General features: G+C 36.4%; 1 protein-coding gene across 1 annotated transcript in view; it reads right to left on the bottom strand.

Annotated features, from left to right (window-relative positions):
* Positions 1 to 22,439, bottom strand: part of LOC111509839 (probable multidrug resistance-associated protein lethal(2)03659) — a 68,527-nt gene that overhangs the window by 30,404 nt on the left and 15,684 nt on the right. The window contains exons 4-7 of the mRNA XM_074186286.1: positions 10,353 to 10,578; positions 6,753 to 7,025; positions 6,141 to 6,469; positions 2,306 to 2,761 (exon numbers count right to left, since the gene is read on the bottom strand). Of these exons, the coding sequence (XP_074042387.1) occupies positions 2,306 to 2,761; positions 6,141 to 6,469; positions 6,753 to 7,025; positions 10,353 to 10,578 (1,284 nt within the window). The remainder of the gene's footprint in view (positions 1 to 2,305; positions 2,762 to 6,140; positions 6,470 to 6,752; positions 7,026 to 10,352; positions 10,579 to 22,439) is intronic.

Below are 22,439 nucleotides of genomic sequence, written 5' to 3'. Positions count from 1 at the left end.
ATAAAGGGAGTAATCATATTCATAATAAATACATTTGATTGGACACATGTGATGAAATGTGTCATTGGTATAGACAATGAATGAAAGTGGGCCAAGGATAGAACCTTGAGGTACCTCAAAATGAATGTTCTCGATTTCAGAATAGCTGTTGTTTATAAAAACAGCTTGTCTTCTACCATTCAAGTACGATTCGAATAATTTTCATGCAGTACCACGTATACCGTGAAATTGTAGTTTGACTAATAGTACTGTGTGAGAAACACAGTCGAAGGCCTTGCTCAAGCCACACATAGACACCACCGTATGTTGACCCGAAGGTGGCACAACTCCGCTATTTGTTGAATTGAATACAATTCTGCACAAACTTTATGATCTTTTCTGTGTTATAGATGTTCTGTGTTATAGATGTCAAAAATGTATGAGTAGTGCAGTTGTAGTCGCTCCTTGTCCAAAGTGCATGTATTTTGTTAATGGTCGTTTATGTTGACTACTCGCTTTACGTTTTTCTTATTAAACTATTACAATAAGTTGCTTCGTTATTAAATTAGCTGTGCTACAACAGGTTATGGGCCCAGTAACTTATTGGAGAATAATAGTGGAAAAGTGTTAGAATCAAGAAGAGTTAGAGTATTCATTCTGAAAGAAGGCGTGAATAATGGCAGTAGCTCAACAAGTAAGCGTGAAACCATTTGATGGCACCGGCAATTTTGCAAACTGGGAATTTCGGGTTACTCGAGCATTGCATTGGAATTTAGTGCTAGATGCTATTGAGAAGACGTTTCCGGAAGAAATTGATCCAGACTATGATGATTTCTGCAAAAAGGACGCCATTGCTCGTGATATTATAGTTCAGTGTGTTGCTGATAATATATTGGAAACAATCATGGACAAAGACACTGCTAGGGTGATGTTCCCTCAAATCTACATTTGTCAAGTCAGGGATATCAAGTCAAGTTCAGTTGCAGAAAAAGTTGAGGAACATGCATTTTGATGGAAAAACCTCTCTTGGTGATTTCTTGATCGAGTTCGAGAGAACGTATCGTGATTTGAAAAATGCTGGAGGTAAAATGGACGATCAAGAAGTTATAGTTCATCTTCTGTCAGCGATGCCTGAAGAATTTCAAGCAGTTGTGACGTCAATGGATGTCTTATATAGCTGATGGAGGGGGTGATCTGATGGCATTAAAGCGTCCTAGTGGCTAAAAAAATCAGACCGTGGAGGAAAGTTATGTGGATAATTCTATAGCATCCATGAAAAATACATGAAATGTACTCATAGATAGTATTGAAAACATTTGGATTCCCACTGTTTCAAATTCTCAACAAAACGGAATAAGATCGTCATTAAATAATTGTAATAATGTAACTATAAATGTACATAATTATAACAGAAATTAACCCTAATAAAGTTATTTGTAGGAAATATTGTCACCAATTTTTAAATCATTTGATTGTGTTCTGACTCAATGAGTTCATTATCCAAAGTCATAATCCCAAACAAATATATTGTACCATTTCTTTTTACGGTCAGTCATAGAAAAAGTATAGTACGCACCTCAAAGATAAGGCCAATTACGTCCACTCGCGAATTATCGCACTCGGTTAACGCCTCGTGCTTACAATTTTTCACTCGTGGGTAATAGGGTTCTTATCGTACTTGGTACGTCATATACTATTATCAACTACTTCATATTGATTCTGAAACTAGTATATTAGTATAATTTGAACACATCTTCTAATATTCCGCTACATTCTATGTTTCAAAATAATTTTGTTTTGTTAGACGTTCTAGTCCATGTAATGCACCACAAGACATCCAGATGAATATGAATAATAACAAAAACTTCCTAATTTTCTTTTCCATGAATATTTTTGTGTTTCGAAGAATTTGTATGTTTGTTGGTTAATTTCCAAATATTCAATGACAGGTCAACCCTTCATGAATTGTGATGTAGGAAGTAGGGAATTAGTTGTAAAATACATGGTATAAAAATGTTCACGGTGCCAATTCATTCTTAATAAAAAATAAGCCAAAAATATATTGTTTAATCACGTAGAACTCAATTTTCCTCATAATATCATGACATACCTAATAACTGAACTTGGAGATATTTGATGAACAGGCCAATAATGTATTCACTATTATGTGACATCACACTATTCTTTCATTACACCCTATCTCATTGCAATACTGTAATTCATCACAAAACGAAAAAATATCCAATATCCGAATTGAAATCACTATTTTTTTTCTCACTTCATCCTCATTTGCACAAAATCTGAAATTAGGTAAACTAATACTCACATTGTTAATAACAACTATCAAATTAGCCTTTTTCAGATACTGTAACTGATGAGTTACTATTATTCTAGTTCTGCCCTTCAAATGTTTATGAATGCATTCATCAAAAAGATGTCTCCCAACATGGGTATCGACGGCTGAAAGAGGGTCATCCAAAAGATAAATATCTGCTTGTCGATAGATGGCTCTGGCGAGATTGATTCTCGCTCTCTGCCCTCCACTCAAAGATACACCTCTTTCTCCCACTACTGTTTTGTCTCTTTGAGGAAACTGTTCCAAGTCTTTTTGAAGAGCACAAACGTCAATAACTTTTTCATACCAAAATTTGTTATAGGGTTGACCGAAAAGTATATTATTTCTTATTGTGGATTGGAATAACCATGGTTTTTGCGACGAATAAGATATTTCCCCACCAAGAGCTACTTTTCCTGATTTGACAGGTAACTCACCAAGCAAAACCTGAAACAGAAATTGAAATATAATTAATGTCATCAATATATTGATAAGAGCTCTAGTGGTCTAATGATAGCAATGTGAATTATATTTTTCAATAAATTATTATTTATGATACTGTATACAAAGTGGTCCAATAGAAACTATCTGTGTAGCTTTTCAGGTCTTAGTAAATTTTAATAAAATCATGCTCGAAGAGATAGATTTCAATTTCGAAGGGAAAGTAGTTTTCTTGTGCCCTCAACCATATTACCTTCAACAACTAGCAAGAGTGGGTTGCATCTCCCAAATATTCAATGGAAAGAAGAGTTAAATAATACTTCGTTTGAAGAGGGCACACAGTTTTTCTTCTAATGATACTTGTTGGAATTCACTTCTTCAATTAATGCGAAAACTATGTTGAAAGTAGTAGTCGTATAATTTTGGAATTATTGATCCAAGTTCAGTTATCGCGATTCCTAATAACTCCATTATCACACTGTGGTTTTGATCATTATGAAATATTTCTGTTATCAAATGATCAGTGGTATAGTCATCCCCACATCATGTTTAATTGAACGATGGCTCAGTGTTTCAATATACTGAAGCATCAATTCAATATATCATTTTCACTCAGTTCCTGTATTAATTAAATTTGGCTGGATGGAATTTGTACTTTTTCAAATTCTCTAATACACATGCACGTGAAACATCTGACCCCTGAACTACTTGTTCCAAAACAGCGACTTCTACAGCTTCATTTCTGATGTGGCGCTGCGGCTGGCTCGTCACAATATAAGCAGATCCAGTATTGTTGAGATTTCGAACTAAAAGCACAAAATACCTACAGATTATTTACATTTTTTTTCGGGATGGGTGTTTATCAACAAACGATCAGTAATCCTAGTTTGATCTTCCTCATGAAGAGGAAGTTTTTTCGAGATCAATTGACCTAACACCAAACTGATATTTTTGCACTAGACGCGCGTTTCGCCAACAAAGTTAGCATCCTCAGGATGCTTCTCCTGCAAAAATATCAGTTTGGTGTTAGGGCAATTGATCTCGAAAAAAGTTATTCAACTTTCACACCAAAGGTTCCAATCTCATCGTTATTCATGAAGAGGAAGGTTGATCTTCCTCTTGAAGATGATGTTGACGAAACTGTTTCTCCACACACAGTAGTGGAAGAGCAGTCTGCTGCAAGTATTTTTGGATTTTCATATTCGAATATTGATCATGCGAATCGGAAATACATTATAACATTCGTTCAGTTTTTATCTAAATTATGGTCATACCAATTCGACTATATAATTCAGTTCAAAATCTGTTTTATACGTAACCAACTGTCGCACCCTTCAAAAGTCGAAACTCATGCGTGTTAGGGATTAACGAGGTCTTATCCTTATTTCAAAATTATGTGACCACAGCTCTCGAACCTGGTATCGATATAATTGTAGAAGGATATCATGACTAATGGTATTTTGGCTATTTCCAAATGAAATCTTACTTGACCCTTTCAAATCCCTGCCATGCTAGAACATGAGTGAAAATATCCAAAAGATCATTTTCTCCAGAAATTGAAATCAATCTATTAAATTTCACTAAGTTTTCCAAAGATATGTGGATACTTTCTCTTGGATCATTCTGTATATCAGTATTAACCTTGAATTCATTAAAAAAAACCTGGATTTTGGCTAGACATTGGCTAAACAAGTTGCTCAAAAAAGTATAAAAATATGATTGTCGTTTATAGTCAACTATTGTCTTTATTGAGTTTCCTAATGAACAGATTTTTAACAGAACAGTTTGAATTATTCACTGTAATAATTTTTGACAGCTTATTTTATTTTCATTTTAGTCTCATGTATCATATCATAAACTTTTAGTAAAAGAAAGTTTTTGGATTTCTACTACTCTATCTTGATAAAAAAAATGGGAATCTTCCAAAGAAAGGAAGGAAGTAATCAATTTGAAAATAAGTAACTCTATACATGGATGTCTAGATCATGCAAAGAAGCAACTTTCAGACACAAACTGGAAGAAAGCCCCCCTGAAACAGCTACTTTCATATAAACATTGGATTGCACGAAAGGAAAAAAATCTTTCGAAACAAATACTTTTATATGAACACTGAATTAAACAGAAGATACTTTTCTCTTCTCAGTTTGTATTCCAAACATTCGCTATGGAATAAAATCAGATGTCATTCACAGGAGTTCTACTTTAAATGAATGGTAACAAATTGCACTTACATGGAACACTGTCATCCTCACTGGTAGACACCGATGTTCCGTCTAAGACACTTGCCTTAGGGCTCTTCAGTACCAATCTGGATAACATTATAGAAAATACACACAATTCATTCATGAATTACGATTTTTCATGTCAAGGAATAAGTTTTATCTACTTCTGTCATCGATGACATCGTAATGGCATTCATTCACCTATTTGATTAAATCCCAGCCAAGAGTAATCTTATTTGAATTGAAGGCGTTATGTTTGAATGTGATTGACAATGTTTCATGATGAATTTCACTAGTTCGGACTTCCATTGTCTACTATATAAAATGATTTGAAATCCCTGAAATAAACTTCAACTATTATTTCATTTCAGGTTTATTTTGCTTAATATAATTGTTATTTTCAGCTATTCATTTTTAATTATTCTTTTTTAGTTGTTTCAGGGATTTCAAATCATTTTATATGGTAGACAATGGAAGTCCGAACTAGTGAAATGAAGGCTTTATATTTTTAGGAGTGATTGATTACTTTAATTGTATTGACCCCCATTTTGGAGATTGATAAGTAGAAAGATATTATTGTATGAAAAATGAGGTTCAAGAGATGGAAAATCAGTTAGTGTAGAACTTCAATCCCGATACTTTTCGCGAGCCGAATTTTGATACTGTAAGCAACAACTGGTGATATATGTATGACGATGATACTTGGAGAACCCAGTTATGAAGATATTTTGAATTATACAATTTTTTATCAATAACTCTACACAGGGTGGCATTATACTATTCATAGTCACATGCTTTCGTAAAATAACTTTGCTTCATGAAAAATTACCTTGCAAAACCATCTGTTCCACTTTTATCATTCAAAATTATATATTACATTAAAAATAGGTTCACGATATATGAAAAAACAATGAATATTGTGTGGTGTCGTTTACAACATTATTTTTGGAAATAATTGCTAATAACATCGCAGTGAATCGATTTTGAGTATTCTGATTTTCGTTAGAACATAATAATGGAAGGTATATACATTTCGATAGTAACAAGACCGAGAGAGACATGAGGGTTGGAAATGTCAGGCTTCAGTCCTTTGCCAAAATACTTGAGTTGAGAGTATTGAATAATTGTAAAATTACATATCAACATAAATGCTAGATTCATACCTGTAGAAGAGAGCTCTTTCCTGCTCCAACCGGTCCAACAATGGCACACAATGTACCCGGAGGTATTTGGAGAGAAATTTTCTTCAAAGTATTTTCATTTTCTGTCCAGGAAGCAGATACGTCACTAAACTGTATTCCATGCTCCCTAATCTCTTCAATTTCTGCCAATTGTCTTTCCTCCAAAATTAGAAACTCTTGCAGGCGATCTATTGAAATCAGAGATTCCGCTCCCAAACTGATGGCCATCGGATACAAAATGGCTAAACCTAATTGGAGGATGTTGAAGTATTGAGCTACAGAAAAAACGACGTCGGGTGTAATTCTGTTGCCTGTAAAAGTGAATATGGAGTTGTGTTGGAGAAATCATATGCTAACGTTCATATTGAATATCTACGTCAAAATAGTAGAAGACTTTAGTAAATATCTCTGACCTGTTTCAATTCTCCAATTAACAGAATACTCCCCTATTAAATTATATTATACCTAATTTTCTGGTTTTGGTTTTCTGAACCAAATATCAAATAAATGCTTTTCTCTGATTAAAATTGTAATTTCAGGGATAGACCTAATCATTCGCAGAAATACATCAAATTCTTGAATAGATATACATACCCAATAGTACATAACACATCACAGTTAAAAATAGTGAAGATTTTTCCATAAATATGTGACAGCTGGAGAAAAATCCTCGGATATAAGATGTGTAAGTAATATACTTAATTTCTTCAATTCTTGCTATTCGTACCAATTTTTCGAAAGGCTTTTCCCATGCATACATTTTTATTACTTGGATACTTGAAATTATCTCGCTCATCAACTTCACCCTTCTATCTGTTTTGATCGCTATCCTTGATCTCAAGTTTCCAGTTAGTTTTCCAAGGGTGCCTGTGTGAACAATAATATAATATAGATACAGAGTGGTCCAACGAAAAGTATGCACCTTGCTTTTCTCCTTTTTTTGTTACTTAACGCAAAAATGCTCGGACAGGTCAATTTTGCTTTTGAGGAGGATACATTTTAGATGTATTTTTCTACCTGTACCCTCAACCCCCTAGCGAGGGTGAGTAACAACCCTAAAATTTTAAATGGAAAGTGGGGTCGAGTGATATATCATTCAAAAGGGCACAAAATTATTTTTCCAATGATACCTAATTCGTTGTATTTCACTCAAACATGTAGGTAGTATGAAGAAAAACAACTACAATCCAGTACTTTGAAATGTGTAATTGACTGAGTAGAATCCTACTTCAGCAAGTGTTGAAAATGTGACCCATTTGCTTCCATACAATAATACAGATTTTGTTCAAATCTATTCCTAACATTCTGTAGCATATCAGGTGTTATACTTCTGCACTCTGCTGTAATTCGTTGGCGAAGATCTTCTATGGACTCGGGCTGCGTAGCAGCCATCGAATGACCTGGCAGGTCATTCGATGGGGCCTCTCCTTCCAATCCACCGTCCAGGAAACCGGTCATCTAAAAACTCTCTTACCGGAGCAACATAGTGAGGAGGTGCTCCATCTTGCTGGAAATGAAGCCGATCATCATTATGATTTTGGTCATTTTCAATTATTTCAAGCATGTTCAGGTAGACCTCACCAGTTTAATTTCCAAGAATAAAAAGTGGCCCTACGATATGACTACCTAATATGCCACAACAGACATTGATTTTTTGAGGGTACTGGGTATGGACCTCTCGGAATAAGTGTGGGTTACTGTCATCCCAGTAACGGCAATTATGCCTATTCACAGCTCCATTCAAAAAAAAAATGTACTCTCATCGGAAAAGCACGTGTTTAATGATAGGTGCGGATCATCAATTAGTAGCTGGCTCAGTTGTTCATAAAATTGCAGCCTTCTATCAGGATCATCTTCATTGAGTTCCTGTACTAATTCAATTTTGTACGGATGAAATTTATAGGCTTTTAATATCCGTATTATGGACGAACGGGAGACACGACCTGAGGCTGTAGCAAGCTGACGGGTACTTTGAGTATGATCCAATTCAACATGTCCCAAAACAGCGACTTCCACTGCTTCATTTCTGATCGGTTTCCGTGGCTGGTGTTTCACACTACAGACAGATCCGGTATCGACAAACTTTTGGACTAATTTGGCAACGTACGAATCATTCACATTTTTTCCGGGATGACTGTTATTAAAGAGGTGAGCAGTAAGTCTAGCACAACTATTATGTTGACAATAAAGTTTAACAATTTCAACTCGTTCAGGAATGGAATAAACCATTTTTACAGTAAAGTTGAAATAATTTCAAAAGCAACCGAACTGAATTAATGAACGTTTGCCTAAATTCTTTTTGTACACTTATCTGCTGTTGCTATTTGAACCAAAAAACGCACGAGAGAAATTGAGGAATGTGGTAGTGATAAAAATGCCGTTTTTTCCGCATTTTCATTAACACCAAAAATATCGAGTAAATGTTATTGCTTTTTTTATAACTATTCAAGTAAATACAACAAATTATGAATCATTGGAAAGAAAATTTTGTGCCCTTTCAAACGATATATCACTCGACCCCACTTTCTGTTTAAAATTTTAGGGTTGTTACTCACCCTCGCTAGGGGGTTGAAGGCACAGGTAGAAAAATACATCTTAAATGTGTCCCCCTCAAAAGCAAAATTGACCTGTCCGAGCATTTTTGCGTTAAGTTACAAAAAAAAAGAAGAAAAGCAGGGTGCATACTTTTCGTTGGACCACTCGATATATTGCGGGATATGAATGTTGAAGGTCCAAAACACATAACGGTTAATTTAAAGTGGAAAATACCTTACTACCATACTACATAACAAGAAGTAATCTATAAAAACATTCAAAAAGAGTTTTTTTCTGTTATTCCATTAAATTCTAAGAATACTTTGGAAATTGAGTGGAAAAAAATTAAAACTGTTCGAGATGTGACTTGACCCAAGATTGAACTACGCCCAGAAGTTGCTTGCAACTTGATGTGATATTGAATTACCCAAATTTCTAATCGCTCTCATTTTGATAGAAAATTTTGAGAAATATCAATTAGTGGGGTACAGTCGTTTAGTCGTTTTCACTTTCCGATTCCCTGTTTTTGAAACGAACTGTCAATTCAATTATCAGGATTGACGTTTGAGAACGTATTCTGAAGTAAGAAATTCTCATGGCTCATTTGCAACTGAAAATAACTATGAAGTTGTGAATTTGCTCATCTGTGACCGGTGCTCGGTAGTGAGTTATGAATCTGGTCAATTGTAACTGGTTCGAAGGTGTGAGTAATGAATTATTTCGACTACTCACTAAGCAAACAATGGTAAAATAATTGATTTTTCCTCCCAATAGTCATAGAAAAACATATTTGGTAGACAACAAAAAAGTAAGTTCAGGTTAGAACAGAGCATTTACTTTGAGGATTATTGTGAGGATTATCGAGATATAGCCTCACATTCTTTTATTGATTTTTTACAATTTCATTGATATTGAAAAATACCAAAAAAATTTCAAAAACTCTTCATTTCTCTTTACTTTACTTCAATCAAAACGGAATTATCAAGAGATAGTTGTCAAAATGTTGAAAATTAAAAAAAAAACTCCACCGGCCTTCTCTTCCAGAGTATCGAGTAGTCATGGTCATAGTATTGAGGAAGTGATGGTTCTTTCCACCCGAACCTTTGCCTCCTTTTGTACTGTGTATGTTTTTTTGAACGCATATTCTTTTTTGGCCAAAAGGATGGCATATATCAGGGTATTCTGTGCAGTTTTCGTACAATCAGTTTGAACACAACTCACACAAGATCCAGTCTTCAGTCTTTTCAATTTTATAATAGTTCTCACTACATCCTTTGCAATCGTTTTTGAAGTCAAGATCGTCATCGTACATGTACAATTCAGAATCACCACTGTCCAAAATCTTCGTTGCTGGATATTGATTTAATAATTTGTCTCCGCCATTTTCTATTTCTGCTCAGTTTTTCAAGTATTTTGACTTTTATTGTAAGTGATATCTGTTTTTCTTGTTGTTGACGGTCCTGAAGTGCTGAGTCGCATCAGGTCATCGAGTTCCGACTCGTGAGGGTTGTTGTTCGTAAAGAAGCGTAAGATTTTTTAAAAGATATAAGACAAATATTAAAAAAAAATCAAAATTGGAGCTGGTTGGTTAGTCGTATACGAAGGTAATATCTGCTGAGTAGCAGAAGAGTAATTGAAAAAATGTTGAATTTTTCTTACCTTGAATCGGTAGACAAATAACCAACATAGTAATAATTCCAGCCAAAAATGAAATTCCAATTTGGCGCCACATGAAGTAACTGACGATAACTACCTGTATAGGTACAACCCATAAGGTGTGGATTGCTAATACTACCAAATCGAATCGATTCACGTCATTAGAAAGTAAATTGACGACTTGTCCAGCAGCAGTTATTCCTAGAGATTTTTGGTTCAATATTGTTATCTGAAAAGAAATACAATACAAGGAGTTCAAGAAGATGAACAATTTTTCACTGCGTCCATACATTAACACATTAAATAATGAAATGAACAATATTATTAAAAATTTCCAAGAATATTGAATTTCCGATATCCACTTACTTTTTTTTCTTAAAAAAAAAACACAAGCACTACACGAAAATTCTTGAGGCGCTCCAAGAGCGATGCCTTTGCGAAAGTAGCAATTCACATTGGATTTGAATCGCTGGAGATTGAATCCATTTGGAAAAACGTTCTCAGGAATTTTAAGTAAATAGGCTATAGGCATTCTGGCCCATTCCTTATGGAGATTAACATGGAAAATGGCTAAGGTTCATTCTGCAATTTTTGGTTCCTTTCAAGGTCACGCGTACGGCAGAGTCCAATCAGAGCGCTCCAAATTGTCACGTGACCCAGATGCATCGTCGCGAGTACACCACACTGGCGCCACCTATGAGTCACTAGCTGAACTATCTATTGGTTGAAGAAGGACACTGTAAACACTAATCTTAGCGCCACATATGAGTCACTAGCTGAACTATCCTAGCTAGACACTAATCCTAGCGCCACCTATGAGTCACTAGCTGAACTATTTATTGGAAGATGAACAACGTATGTTCTGGCCCACTTGGGAGTGGGGAAAACGTGTGACGTCATCGACGCAGGATGGAACGAGTATAGTAGCGATTTAAGCGTAGAACTCCGCCCCTCGGCCCCCTTGGTACTTCACCTAACCTATCGGCCCTCTTGGTACTCCACCTAACATATCAGCTCCCTCGGCCCCTTCAGTCACGTGATTTTAATTAAAAAAAGTTTATAGTTATGAGATTCGAACCTGGGTCGTCCGCGCCGTAGACATTGTCCTTAGCCTCTACACCATCGTAAGATATTGAAGTTAACTGCGAATGTTGGGTATTTACAGCGTTAGTTTTGTCGGGACCGAAATTGACTCATTCATTATACTTGACAGCATTTTTATTTTTGATTTCCATAGAATGTAATTGTCATTATCATATTGAAGATAGGAAAATATACTTAGATTTGGGAAATAATTAATATTTCATGTAAAGAGGTGCATGTGTGTGTAAGAGCGAGAGGCGCGTGTGACGTAATCGATGCACAAATTTACGTGGCTTTGCGTATATTGAGAGATTCATTTGAATAATTTATCGTACAGAATTGTTTCATGTCCTGTTGTCAGTAACCGCACAAAAATAGGCGCTCGATTCATCGATACAAAAGTATATGGAAACACCAAAGTTATAGAACACAGAGAGTCACCTATGAGTCACTAGCTGAACTATCTATTGGTTGAAGAAGGACACTGTAAACACTAGACTCATAAGACGGCATCTGTCAAATGTGAATACATGCCAGCATGGCAGGTTCGGCGTTGCCAGTTGTACAATAAATCATTGTTTATGGTGCAATGTGGCGTTGCCGGTTTAGGAATTGATCGTGAACTACTCGACGAAAATTGGAAGCGCGAAAGTGAAATATTAATAATAATGAATCAGATTTAAGAAAAAACATTACAGATTAATGAGGCTGTATCGTTTCAAAGTGTGATCCCTCAATGTTACAAGGTATCTCAAAATACATCATTGAAAACAAAAATGGCGTCGAAGTGTACAGGGTGCGTCAAAATACATCATTCAAGAAAGAACATAACAGTTCCACGAGGCTGTAAGTTTTCAACGTGCGATCTCTCAATGTGTATAAGATATCTCAAAATACACCATTGAAAAACGAATATGACGTCGAAGTGTACAGGGTGCGTCAAAATACATCATTGAAAACAAACATGACGTCGAAGTTTACAGGGTGCGTCAAAATATATTTAAGAAAAAAACATGTCGGTTCAACAGAAGTCTAGCATTCCAACATGCCAAAAGGGTACAACGTCTCGTATTTTTGTTAACCAAGTTAGCATCATCAGGAGAAAGAGGAGATCCAAAAGTGTCGTGAGGTTAAGCGTTGTGGACTCAACGTGAGGGCAATGGGGGAGCCAAGTATTCGACAATGACATTTCAAAATACGTTGTTTTGCATAAGTTTCGAAAGAAAACGATGTTCCGTACGTCGTTGGTAAACAAAAATGAGTAGTATAATGGCATTCAGAGAATACAGACGTAAAGTAGAGGAATTTGAGAGACGTGTCCAACAAATAAGTGAAGATATTCAATTATATGAGGAAAAGAAAATGGTTCTCAAGCAGATGAATAATTTACACATTCAAGACAAAGTGTTCCAGCCTCAGAGTGTAGAATATGTCGTCAACGATGCTGAAAAACAATTTTTATACTTCCGGCTACAATAATTTCTGTTCAATATGTGAATCATTCATTATACTTGACAGCATTTTTATTTTTGATTTCCGTAGATTGTAATCATCATTATCATATTGAAGATAGGAAAATATACTTAGATTTGGGAAATAATTAATATTTCATGTAAAGATGTGTATGTGTGTGTGAGAGCGAGAGGCGCGTGTGACGTAATCGATGCAAAGAGAGATGGAGATGGTATCGAGATTTACCGGTTGCTAGTGCAAGCAGGTGTTGCCAGTTGTACAATAAATCAATGTTTATGGAGTAATGTAGCGTTGCCGGTTTGAAAATTAAGTTATAGAACACACAGAGTCATCTATGAGTCACTAGCTGAACTATCTATTGGTTGAAGAAGGACACTGTAAACACTAGACTCATAAGACTGCATCTGTCAAATGTCAATACATGCCAGCATGGCAGGTTCGGCGTTGCCTGTTGTACAATAAATCAATGTGTATGGAGTAATGTAGCGTTGCCGGTTTTGGAACTACTCGACGAAAATTGGAAGCGCGAAAGTGATATATTTTATAATAATGAATCAGATTTAAGAAAAAATATGACAACCTGCGATCCGTCATTGTATACGGGGTGTCTCAAAATACATCATTCAAAACAAACATGACGTCGAAGGGTACAGGGTGCGTCAAAATATACCACTTAAGAAAAAACATGTCGGTTCAACAAAAGTCCAGCATTCCAACCTGCCAAAAGGGCACTACGTCTCGTATCTTTGTTAACCAAGTTAGCATCATCAGGAGAAAGAGGAGATTCAAAAGTGTCGAGAGGTTAAGCGTTGTGGACTCAACGTGAGGGCAATGGGAGAGCGAAGTATTCGACAATGACATTTCAACATACGATGTTTTCCGTGCGTTTTCGATCGTTTTTCGTGCGTTTACGATCGTTTTTCGTGCGTTTTCGACCGTTTTACGTGCGTTTACGGTCGTTTTTCGTGCGGTTTCGATCGTTTTTCGTGCGCTTTCGACCGTTTTGCATACGTTTTCTATTTTTTGTTGAGGGTATCATAAGGCGGTGAGGTTAGATAAAAAAGAAGAAATGATTTGGAAAATTATTATACATTTTTATTTTGGTAATATATCACAAAGCCATTTGTATTAAATATCTACGTTTCGGAGACTGCAATTGTAGTTGGTTCGCTTGCGAATGTGATGCATACAGGGTGAGGCACCTTCGTTGTTGTCGAATGTGGGAACCATCCATGTTGTATTGTCATAGCCCTCCAAATTGACAACGCGTGTCGGTATATTCAACTCGTGAAATTTTTCAGTTAGAAAGTCATATTTTTGATGTCCTCGCACATAAATGACATCGACACCTTGTAGATTCTCAATGAGGATGGCATCCAATTGATTATATTTCACAAAGCCAGAGGAATACCTCAATCCGTGAATGTTTCGCTCCAAGTAACAGGCGGTATGACGATCTTCTTTACTCAAACTGGAAAATGGTGTGTTTGGCAGCAATAAAAAGTTACTACACTGAATTCCAATCCTAATGGCTATTTCTTTAGGATGGAATTTTTGCTCGACGGTGAAGCCTTTAATATCTACAACAGCTATTCTCATGTTGACTCTTCGATTGATACTGAAGCAAAATCACATGTTCAGTTCCATTTTTTAATAATTTCGCTGAGTGGGAGGTGTTCTATGACCGTGTCGTGCACAATTATGCAATAGGCTCTAGTATTTTGAGGAAATCCCTCGGATGCTTCGATTTCAAGTTTTACATCAACACTGGAACTTTTGATGCTCTCATCCCTTCTGGAACAATCGATGACAAAGAGAGATTTGTCCGTAAAGACGGTGGAAGTGAGAAGAGGATTATGTTGATTGGTTATTTTGTAGCTGAGACCAAATTGTGAGTAGTTGAAATAAGCTTGCGAAAAATTCCCCTTTGCAAAATTCAAATGCATTGTTTCCTTGGGGTAATTCTCACCGTTAAGAGTGAGCGTTATATTGGTAATATTCAAATGATTGAATATTGTTGGATCATTGTTGACTTTAGTGTAGTCACGATTTTTTTGGAAACATACAATTACATAGCGAGGGCTTTCGAGGAACGAAGAAGTCTTGACGGCCCATATTTCATTTTTTGCACCTTGTGTGAGAGCTGGCAGCATATGAAGTTCCCATTTTCTGAACGGTATGAGAATAGGAGTGTCTGCTTGGATAGCTTTCAAAAGTTGCAATTTAATTTGATCATGCGGAAAGAGTCGTTTAACTTTCAGTTCGATATTTTCAATTTCCAATTTAACTTCCGTTTTCGGTGTTAGTGCAGCAGGAGTCTCTTCTATTTTGAAACAGTTGCTATCATCTCCAGCTCGTACTAATCGAATGGTATGTTTACCGTAAGAAACACACTGATAATCGTTGAAGATATTCAAAAAATGCTTGATGGGTATGAGCATGTTGAATGTTAGATGAGTTGTGTTGATGACGCCTGTATTGTTGGGAAAAGTCCAACCGGAGGTGGCCAAGTGTTTGATATCGTCGTCGGTGTAGATGAGAAAGCCTCTAACAGTACTAACAATTCCAAGTTCACGAACTGCTTCCAATTTCTTACCACTCTGTTCATAACTAGCAGATTGAAACATGAAAGCACCAGCATTGTTTACGAATGACACCTTACCGTCCCCTTTAGTCTTCTCAACTTTTCCACTAATGAACAGCAGACTAGCGTACAAAGCATCGTAGGCATCAGATTGATTGATGTTAATTTCAATAACATCGTTGTTGCGAAAAGATTTGACATATGGATAGTAGGTCCGCCATTCTATCTTTTGTATGGACTCATCGATTTGCGGTTTTCGGAAAATGTTGAACACTTGATTGGACAACATGATAACCAAGAGATTCCAGAAACAATTTATTTTCCGTTGTCAATAGTTGTCGACTAGTGAAGGTCTTGGTGACCTTCACTTGGGGGTATGGAGGTGTATTATTTTTATAGATAGTCAGCACCATACTTCCGCTTCAATTCCAAACGAATTATTATTTCTTCGTTTCGGAAATCAATGAGCCTAGAATGTTGGTCGAGCACTCGCAGCGTGATATTGTTTATTTCGTCTCTATGTGCAATAGGTAGGTAAATGGAGTGATTAGGTATTTCGTCAATTGCATACCCCGGATCAACACCAACAGCAAATTCGTATATCGTATGAGTCGGTGTGTCGTTGTAGAAGGCTCCAAACGTAATGATGCTATCTATGTGTATGGTGCGTACTTTAATGATATCCACAGGTAGATCGGATTCGTGATGTAAGTTTGGTTTGAGAACAGTAGATGAAAACCCCAGTATGTGAGCCAAGCTATTTGCAGGTCGGAAATCAATCGAGTGCTTCAGACTGAATATTTCACTTTTCAGCGTATTATTATTCGGTTTCAGATAGAAAAAATCCTCAGGGTTTTCCTTGAACGTTTTAGGCGTGATGTATTTGTTTATTAATTTTTCAATGTCACCAATTTCGTAAGGTATACATACATAAGGTATACAACAGGTATATCGATGCTTTTCTGTTTAGTTTTGTTAGCGTTTTCATAGTAGTAGAATTTCGTACCTTCTTCAATGTTGGATATACTGTTGTACGAATGGAAACTGAGCAAAGCCAAAGTATATTCAGAATCAGAATCTAATCGAATGGGTGGATTGAAATCGATGGAGAGCGTCGAAGAACGACTCGTTAGCGTTAATATCATAGACATGACTGATATAATGTCAGTATGACATCTCCTTAAATAATGATTGAAACAACAACAACAACAACATTTTGCATAAAAATCATTTATTTCTACAATAATAACATTTTATTTGCGAACTCACAGGACCATAATACATTGCTTTTTGTAGCGATGACGCAGCTGATGTAGGTGGTGGTACCTCATGTCGGTAATGGATGAAACATGGTAAACGAATCTGCAAAGCGAATCGATGTTGGTAGTCCTTTGGTAATATATGCCAAACATCCAATAATTCCCAAGGTTTAGCATTCTCAATCAAATAGTCGATCGATAAAGTTTTCAATTCAGCATCGGTTAAATCTCGCAAAGATTTATCTCCAACCATTTTTGCAGACATTATGGAGCAGAAACTGTAGGCACAGATGTCCGCAATTACTCTGGTCAAAATTTTGATACTGATCATTGTTATATGTAATCGTTATACCCCCTCCAAAATATCTGACCAATTCCATTGGAGGTTTGAGATTACCGAAACTATCAAAATATTGTACAGCATTGCCGTTTTTAATGTAAGCTACCCAATGAGTGCCTTTATTCAATCGAGAATCCAAATTCAATACAGCACATTCTCGCAGTCGAGGACCACGAGTTGGCAACGTGTCGCGCATAAAGACTCCACGAAAATGTGGAATTCTCATTTGACGGGCACATTTTTGAATTTCAGAATCGTATAATGCTCTATGGGGTAGCTTCAGTAGGAGTTTTTTTGCTTTTTCAAGTAAAGACCTCGCCCTTTGCGTTGCTGTTGTTTCTTTAGGAACAGACCAAATCCTCGAGGTGTTTTGCGTAGGTACAAACCGGAACCTAAATGTTCCATAGCTTTATTGTGACGTTGATCTTCTTCAAGTTTCTTTTTGGCATTTTTAGCATCTATTACGGTTTTTGCGATAGCGCCTGCTCCACCTGCCAACGAACCCAAAGCTGAAAGGGCAGCGAATATAGGGATGAGGGGAAGGATTCCTCCAGATTTTGCTTCGAATGGTATTATCCTAGGTATCCGTATGTTCTTACGTCCTCCAGCTTGACTCAATGCCATTTTAGCAGCTCGCAAAGCCGAAGCACTAGATTTCTTAATATTGGTAGGATGTGGCTTCCAATTTTTAGTAATTTTTTGAAGCATATTACGTCGAAAGGACAATCCAATGCCGAGCTTACGTTTCGCTTTCATTGTTGTAGTTACGAGCCAAGCTGCAGCTTTTTCACCAAATCTAGCGTCTTTCGATTTAACGCGTTCCCAAGCTCTATTTTCCAACACTTGATCTGCTTTATGACGGTCTTCTAATGAGTCGCTTGGGAGTACGCGATATCGTGATCTTTACAATATTCGTCCAAAGGATTTACACCGGTGTCACCGCGTTCCAATCTCTTTTTCAATTTGGTGCCTGGTCCGCAAAACTGATAACCAGGTAGATGTAATTCGAACGGGAGCTTATTGATAATCGAATTAACGACACCTGCACCGGAGTAAGTCAACATTGAGAATGATTGGGTGATGACTGTGATGTTTTTATTTATAACCGTAGCGCACTCATTATCCAGCATCACATCATGAAAGTCGCCCAACAAGACAAGACATTACCTATTGAAAATTTAGACTTTTTGAATGAAGCCAACAATAGTAGTGTAGTTGGGAAGCATGGTATATTATTACCCAATTCGTTTCGTGCAATAATTTGTGGGCCGAGTGGTTGTGGAAAGACAAACGCTATCTTAACATTGCTATTCCACCCGAATGGCGCCAAATTTGAAAATATCTACGTATATTCAAAATCATTGTATCAACCTAAATGTCAAGTGGTTCAAGAAATTTTCAGTAAAGTCAAGGGGTTGGGATATTATCCGTTCAGGGAAAATGAGGATATCATAAGCCCTCACGAAGCCAAATCAAATTCCATATTCATTTTCGATGATGTCGCATGTGATGGCCAACAGAAAATTCGCGAATATTATTCTGTATGTAGGCATAAGAACATTGACGCCGCCTATCTTTGTCAGACATATTCAAAAATCCCCAAACAATTGATACGAGACAATTGCAATATGATTGTACTTTTCAAACAGGATGAAATGAATTTGAAACATGTATTCGATGAACACGTCTCTCCCGACATGTCTTTCGATGAATTCAAGAGAATGTGTGCCGAATGTTGGCAACATCGATATGGAACCGTTGTAATAAAGAAAGATTTCGATAAGAATGGTGGACGTTATCGTCAAGGATTCGACAAATATATAAGTATACACAGTGCGTGATGTAGTATCATTCACCATCATGAAACCGTTGAGCAAAGAAGTTGATGTTATTCGAAAGAATAAGATCAACGAAATTGCACGCATCATTCGAAAAAAATATTTGGCTCTGAAATTGGGCAAATCCGAAGAAGATGAGTCATTGCAAAGATTTTTCAAACCTCTGTCTATTCCATTGAGGAAAATAGCTAATAAAACAGCAACACAGTCAGCTAGTACCCCATTGAAAACTGAGGCAAAAACCGAAGTCAAACAAGAGACAGTGGATGAGCCTGAAACGACTCCATTCCAATCCCTCGTACATGTTGCAGGTACAGATGAGGATGACGATGATGATGAAAACGTCTTTAGCGGGTATGCAGAAGACGAACAAGACGACAACGTTGCGTCAGGCATAAATGAACAAGTTTTAGAAGAATATATCGATCAATATCCGGTAATGTCTCAACCATACATTAAAAAACATTGGGGAAATGACAAGGAAATCGACAAAGTATACGGTCCCATATATGATGGGGTATCTTCAAAATGGTTCCTAGGCCAAAAGGAAATCGATTTTGACAAGCGTAGCGGATACATAAAATTGGCTGCTCATCACTGGAAAGGAACACCCGGTATATATGAACTGTTATTTCTCGACATGCCTGAAAATTATAACACTGAGGATTTGAATGTATACAAAAAGATTTTGAATTTATCGAGCGCTCACAAGAATTCGGCTGCGCATTTAAAAGGCACACAGAGATACAAGTACACCAACATAATCAAACCGTTGTTTCCTACAGCAGGAAATCGTCGTAAAACTGGTACTGGGTTTTTTCAACCTAAAACACCTCTTACTACTACTACTGCGATGACATCATGTCTACCCAAAACGTCACCTCTTGCAATGACATTCAATACGAAACCCATTGAATACATTTATTGGGACGATCCCAACGAGCTATGCAAACGTCTCAAATTATTGCTAGCCTCTCGAGATGCAGGAAATACTTCACACAACAATGAAATCATTGCCATTTTGAATGAACTCAGAGAGGCAAAAATAATTCTATAAGATACACTACGTTCCCCAATACATTATCATTTTCAAAATGGTTATCGATAAGTTTGGACGTAGCGACAGTAACAGAAAGCGAAAATTGCCAACGCCCTCTGGAGGATGTTTGTTGCATTATACCTCAGATGGTAATATTCATTGTGGTGATGTGAAATTGTGTCATGTGAAGAGCCCCACCACTGATTACGATGTTGCTAATAGAAAGTATGTGGATGGAACCGAAAATGAACTTGCTTCATTTATATATCAACTAGCTAAGAAACACGAAAAACAAATGATCCAAGTAAATGAAAAACTAACCAAATTTCAAGGTGACATCTCCAAACAAATTACCGAAATAAATTCTACTATCAAGGAAATCAAAAAGATACAAAATAAAGTTCAAGCAAAACCATAATAAAAGAGCGGGGTTCACACATCTTCACCATCAGTCGTCATGACTTCCAAAGACAAGATTCAACTTGTCAACGAACTATATAAACCAATTAGAAAAAATTATCCTCGACGCCGTACAGTTATCAAAGGAATAGATGACTTATGGCAGATGGACTTGGCTGAGATGAGATCGTTCGCTCACCAAAATCGAAATTTCAAACTGATTCTAGTCGTGATAGATTGTTTTTCGAAATTTGTGTGGACTCGACCACTGAAATCAAAAACGGGAGAGGAAATTACGAAAACGTTTGCAGATATCTTGACACATACGAAACGTTGTCCAAAAAATTTACAAACCGATCAAGGTAAAGAATTTTACAACAATAAGTTTCACACTTTGATGAAAAAACATGGAATAAATCACTACAATATGTACAGTATCACGAAGGCTTCTATGGCTGAACGTATCATTAGAACGTTAAAAGAAAGACTTTTCAAATATTTTAGTTTGAATGGCACCTACAAATGGTTGAATGTCTTGCCTGAAATCACAAAATCCTACAATGATACGCGACACTCGAAGACGGGCATACAACCTTCGAAAATTACCAAAACTAACGAAAAACAAATTCTCAAATCAACATACACCCATGTGAAAATAGCTGGACCGAGAAAATTCAAAGTCGGTGATGTTGTACGAATCAGTAAGGCGAAACACGTTTTTGAAAAAGGCTATACGCCCAATTGGACTACGGAATTATTCAAAATTATCAAAGTCAATATTACCAACCCCGCCACCTTCATGCTAGAAGATATGCAGGGTGCACCTATTAGGGGTGCTTTTTATGGAGAAGAATTACAAAAAACTGCAAATCTCGTTGAAAAAGTCTTGAGGAAGAAAGATAAAAAAATGTACGTAAAATGGCTGGGTTTGGATAACAAACACAACAGTTGGATCGAAAATGTCGATTTTGTATAGAATCTTATGGAAAACAAGCACACTGACAATGTATTGGGAGGGCCTTTTGTGAAGAAATATTTGTGTGTTTAACAAACGCACAATATCTGAAATGGAACACGTGATCTGAAGCTATAAGAGCGCATGCAAACACAGATGGACATTCAGTTTGAAAATGTCTCTCGATAGTGGTTACGGTAGTGAAGTTGAAGTAATGTTCGACAGTGATGGTGAAGATTATAATGGAACTCTAAGTGCAATAGACAGAGCGTTGGAGCAATACGAAATGGCTGCTCGAAACGAACATCAATTGCTGTTGATGGCATTCCCCATGTCATCTTATGAAATTCGATGTGGCCTAAGTCCATGCAGAGACTTCAGCCCATGCATAATTTTGAAGCAGCAGTTCTCCATTCGTTCAATCAATTTAACAAGTTATGAATGGGCGACCCTCATTGACATCCTGCAACAAATAAAGGAAAATTTTTTTGAATCACAAATCGATGGATATGTAGACGAATATGATCCAATTACAACACGTTGCGGGGATTACATTTACGTCACACAGTACATCGAAAGTAATACCAAACAAGTTTCCATTTCCAAGGACACCACGAACATGGAACTGTTTCAACGAGATGTAAACGATATCCTGAATACTCACCTTGGTGTGCTTTCTGACCGTATCGCTATGCTGGATGCTTTGAACTTTTGTGATTATTATCGAGGTGTTTTCAACATAATAAAATCATGGTTACGTGAGAATAAAACTAATTTAACTTTGGAAGAAATCATAGAAGGTTTTTGTCAAGCCTCAGCTCTAGATAGTCTGTATGCTAATGCTTTACGTGAATATTTATTTTATTATAAACAAAAAATAGTGTATGATTTATGTAATAAATGAGAAAACGTTGTAACATTTGTTTCATTTAATGTATAAGGTGAAAACAACAGCTTTAAAAAGTTATTTTATGGAATAAAACACCAAAATTTCAATATATATTTTATTCAAATTTTATCAACGTGTGTGTACAACAATAAATAAGTATACAAAATTTCAATATATTTCATTCAAATTATATCAACGTGTACATGTACAATAATAAATAATATACAAAAA

Source organism: Leptinotarsa decemlineata, unplaced genomic scaffold (assembly GCF_025532065.1).
Source record: "Leptinotarsa decemlineata unplaced genomic scaffold, Ldec_3_MD MMD2_tig00078422_RagTag_RagTag, whole genome shotgun sequence".
Classification (NCBI taxonomy): Eukaryota; Metazoa; Arthropoda; class Insecta; order Coleoptera; family Chrysomelidae; genus Leptinotarsa; species Leptinotarsa decemlineata.
The sequence above is the reverse complement of the archived record's forward strand: the minus strand, read 5'-3'. Positions and strand labels throughout refer to the sequence as shown.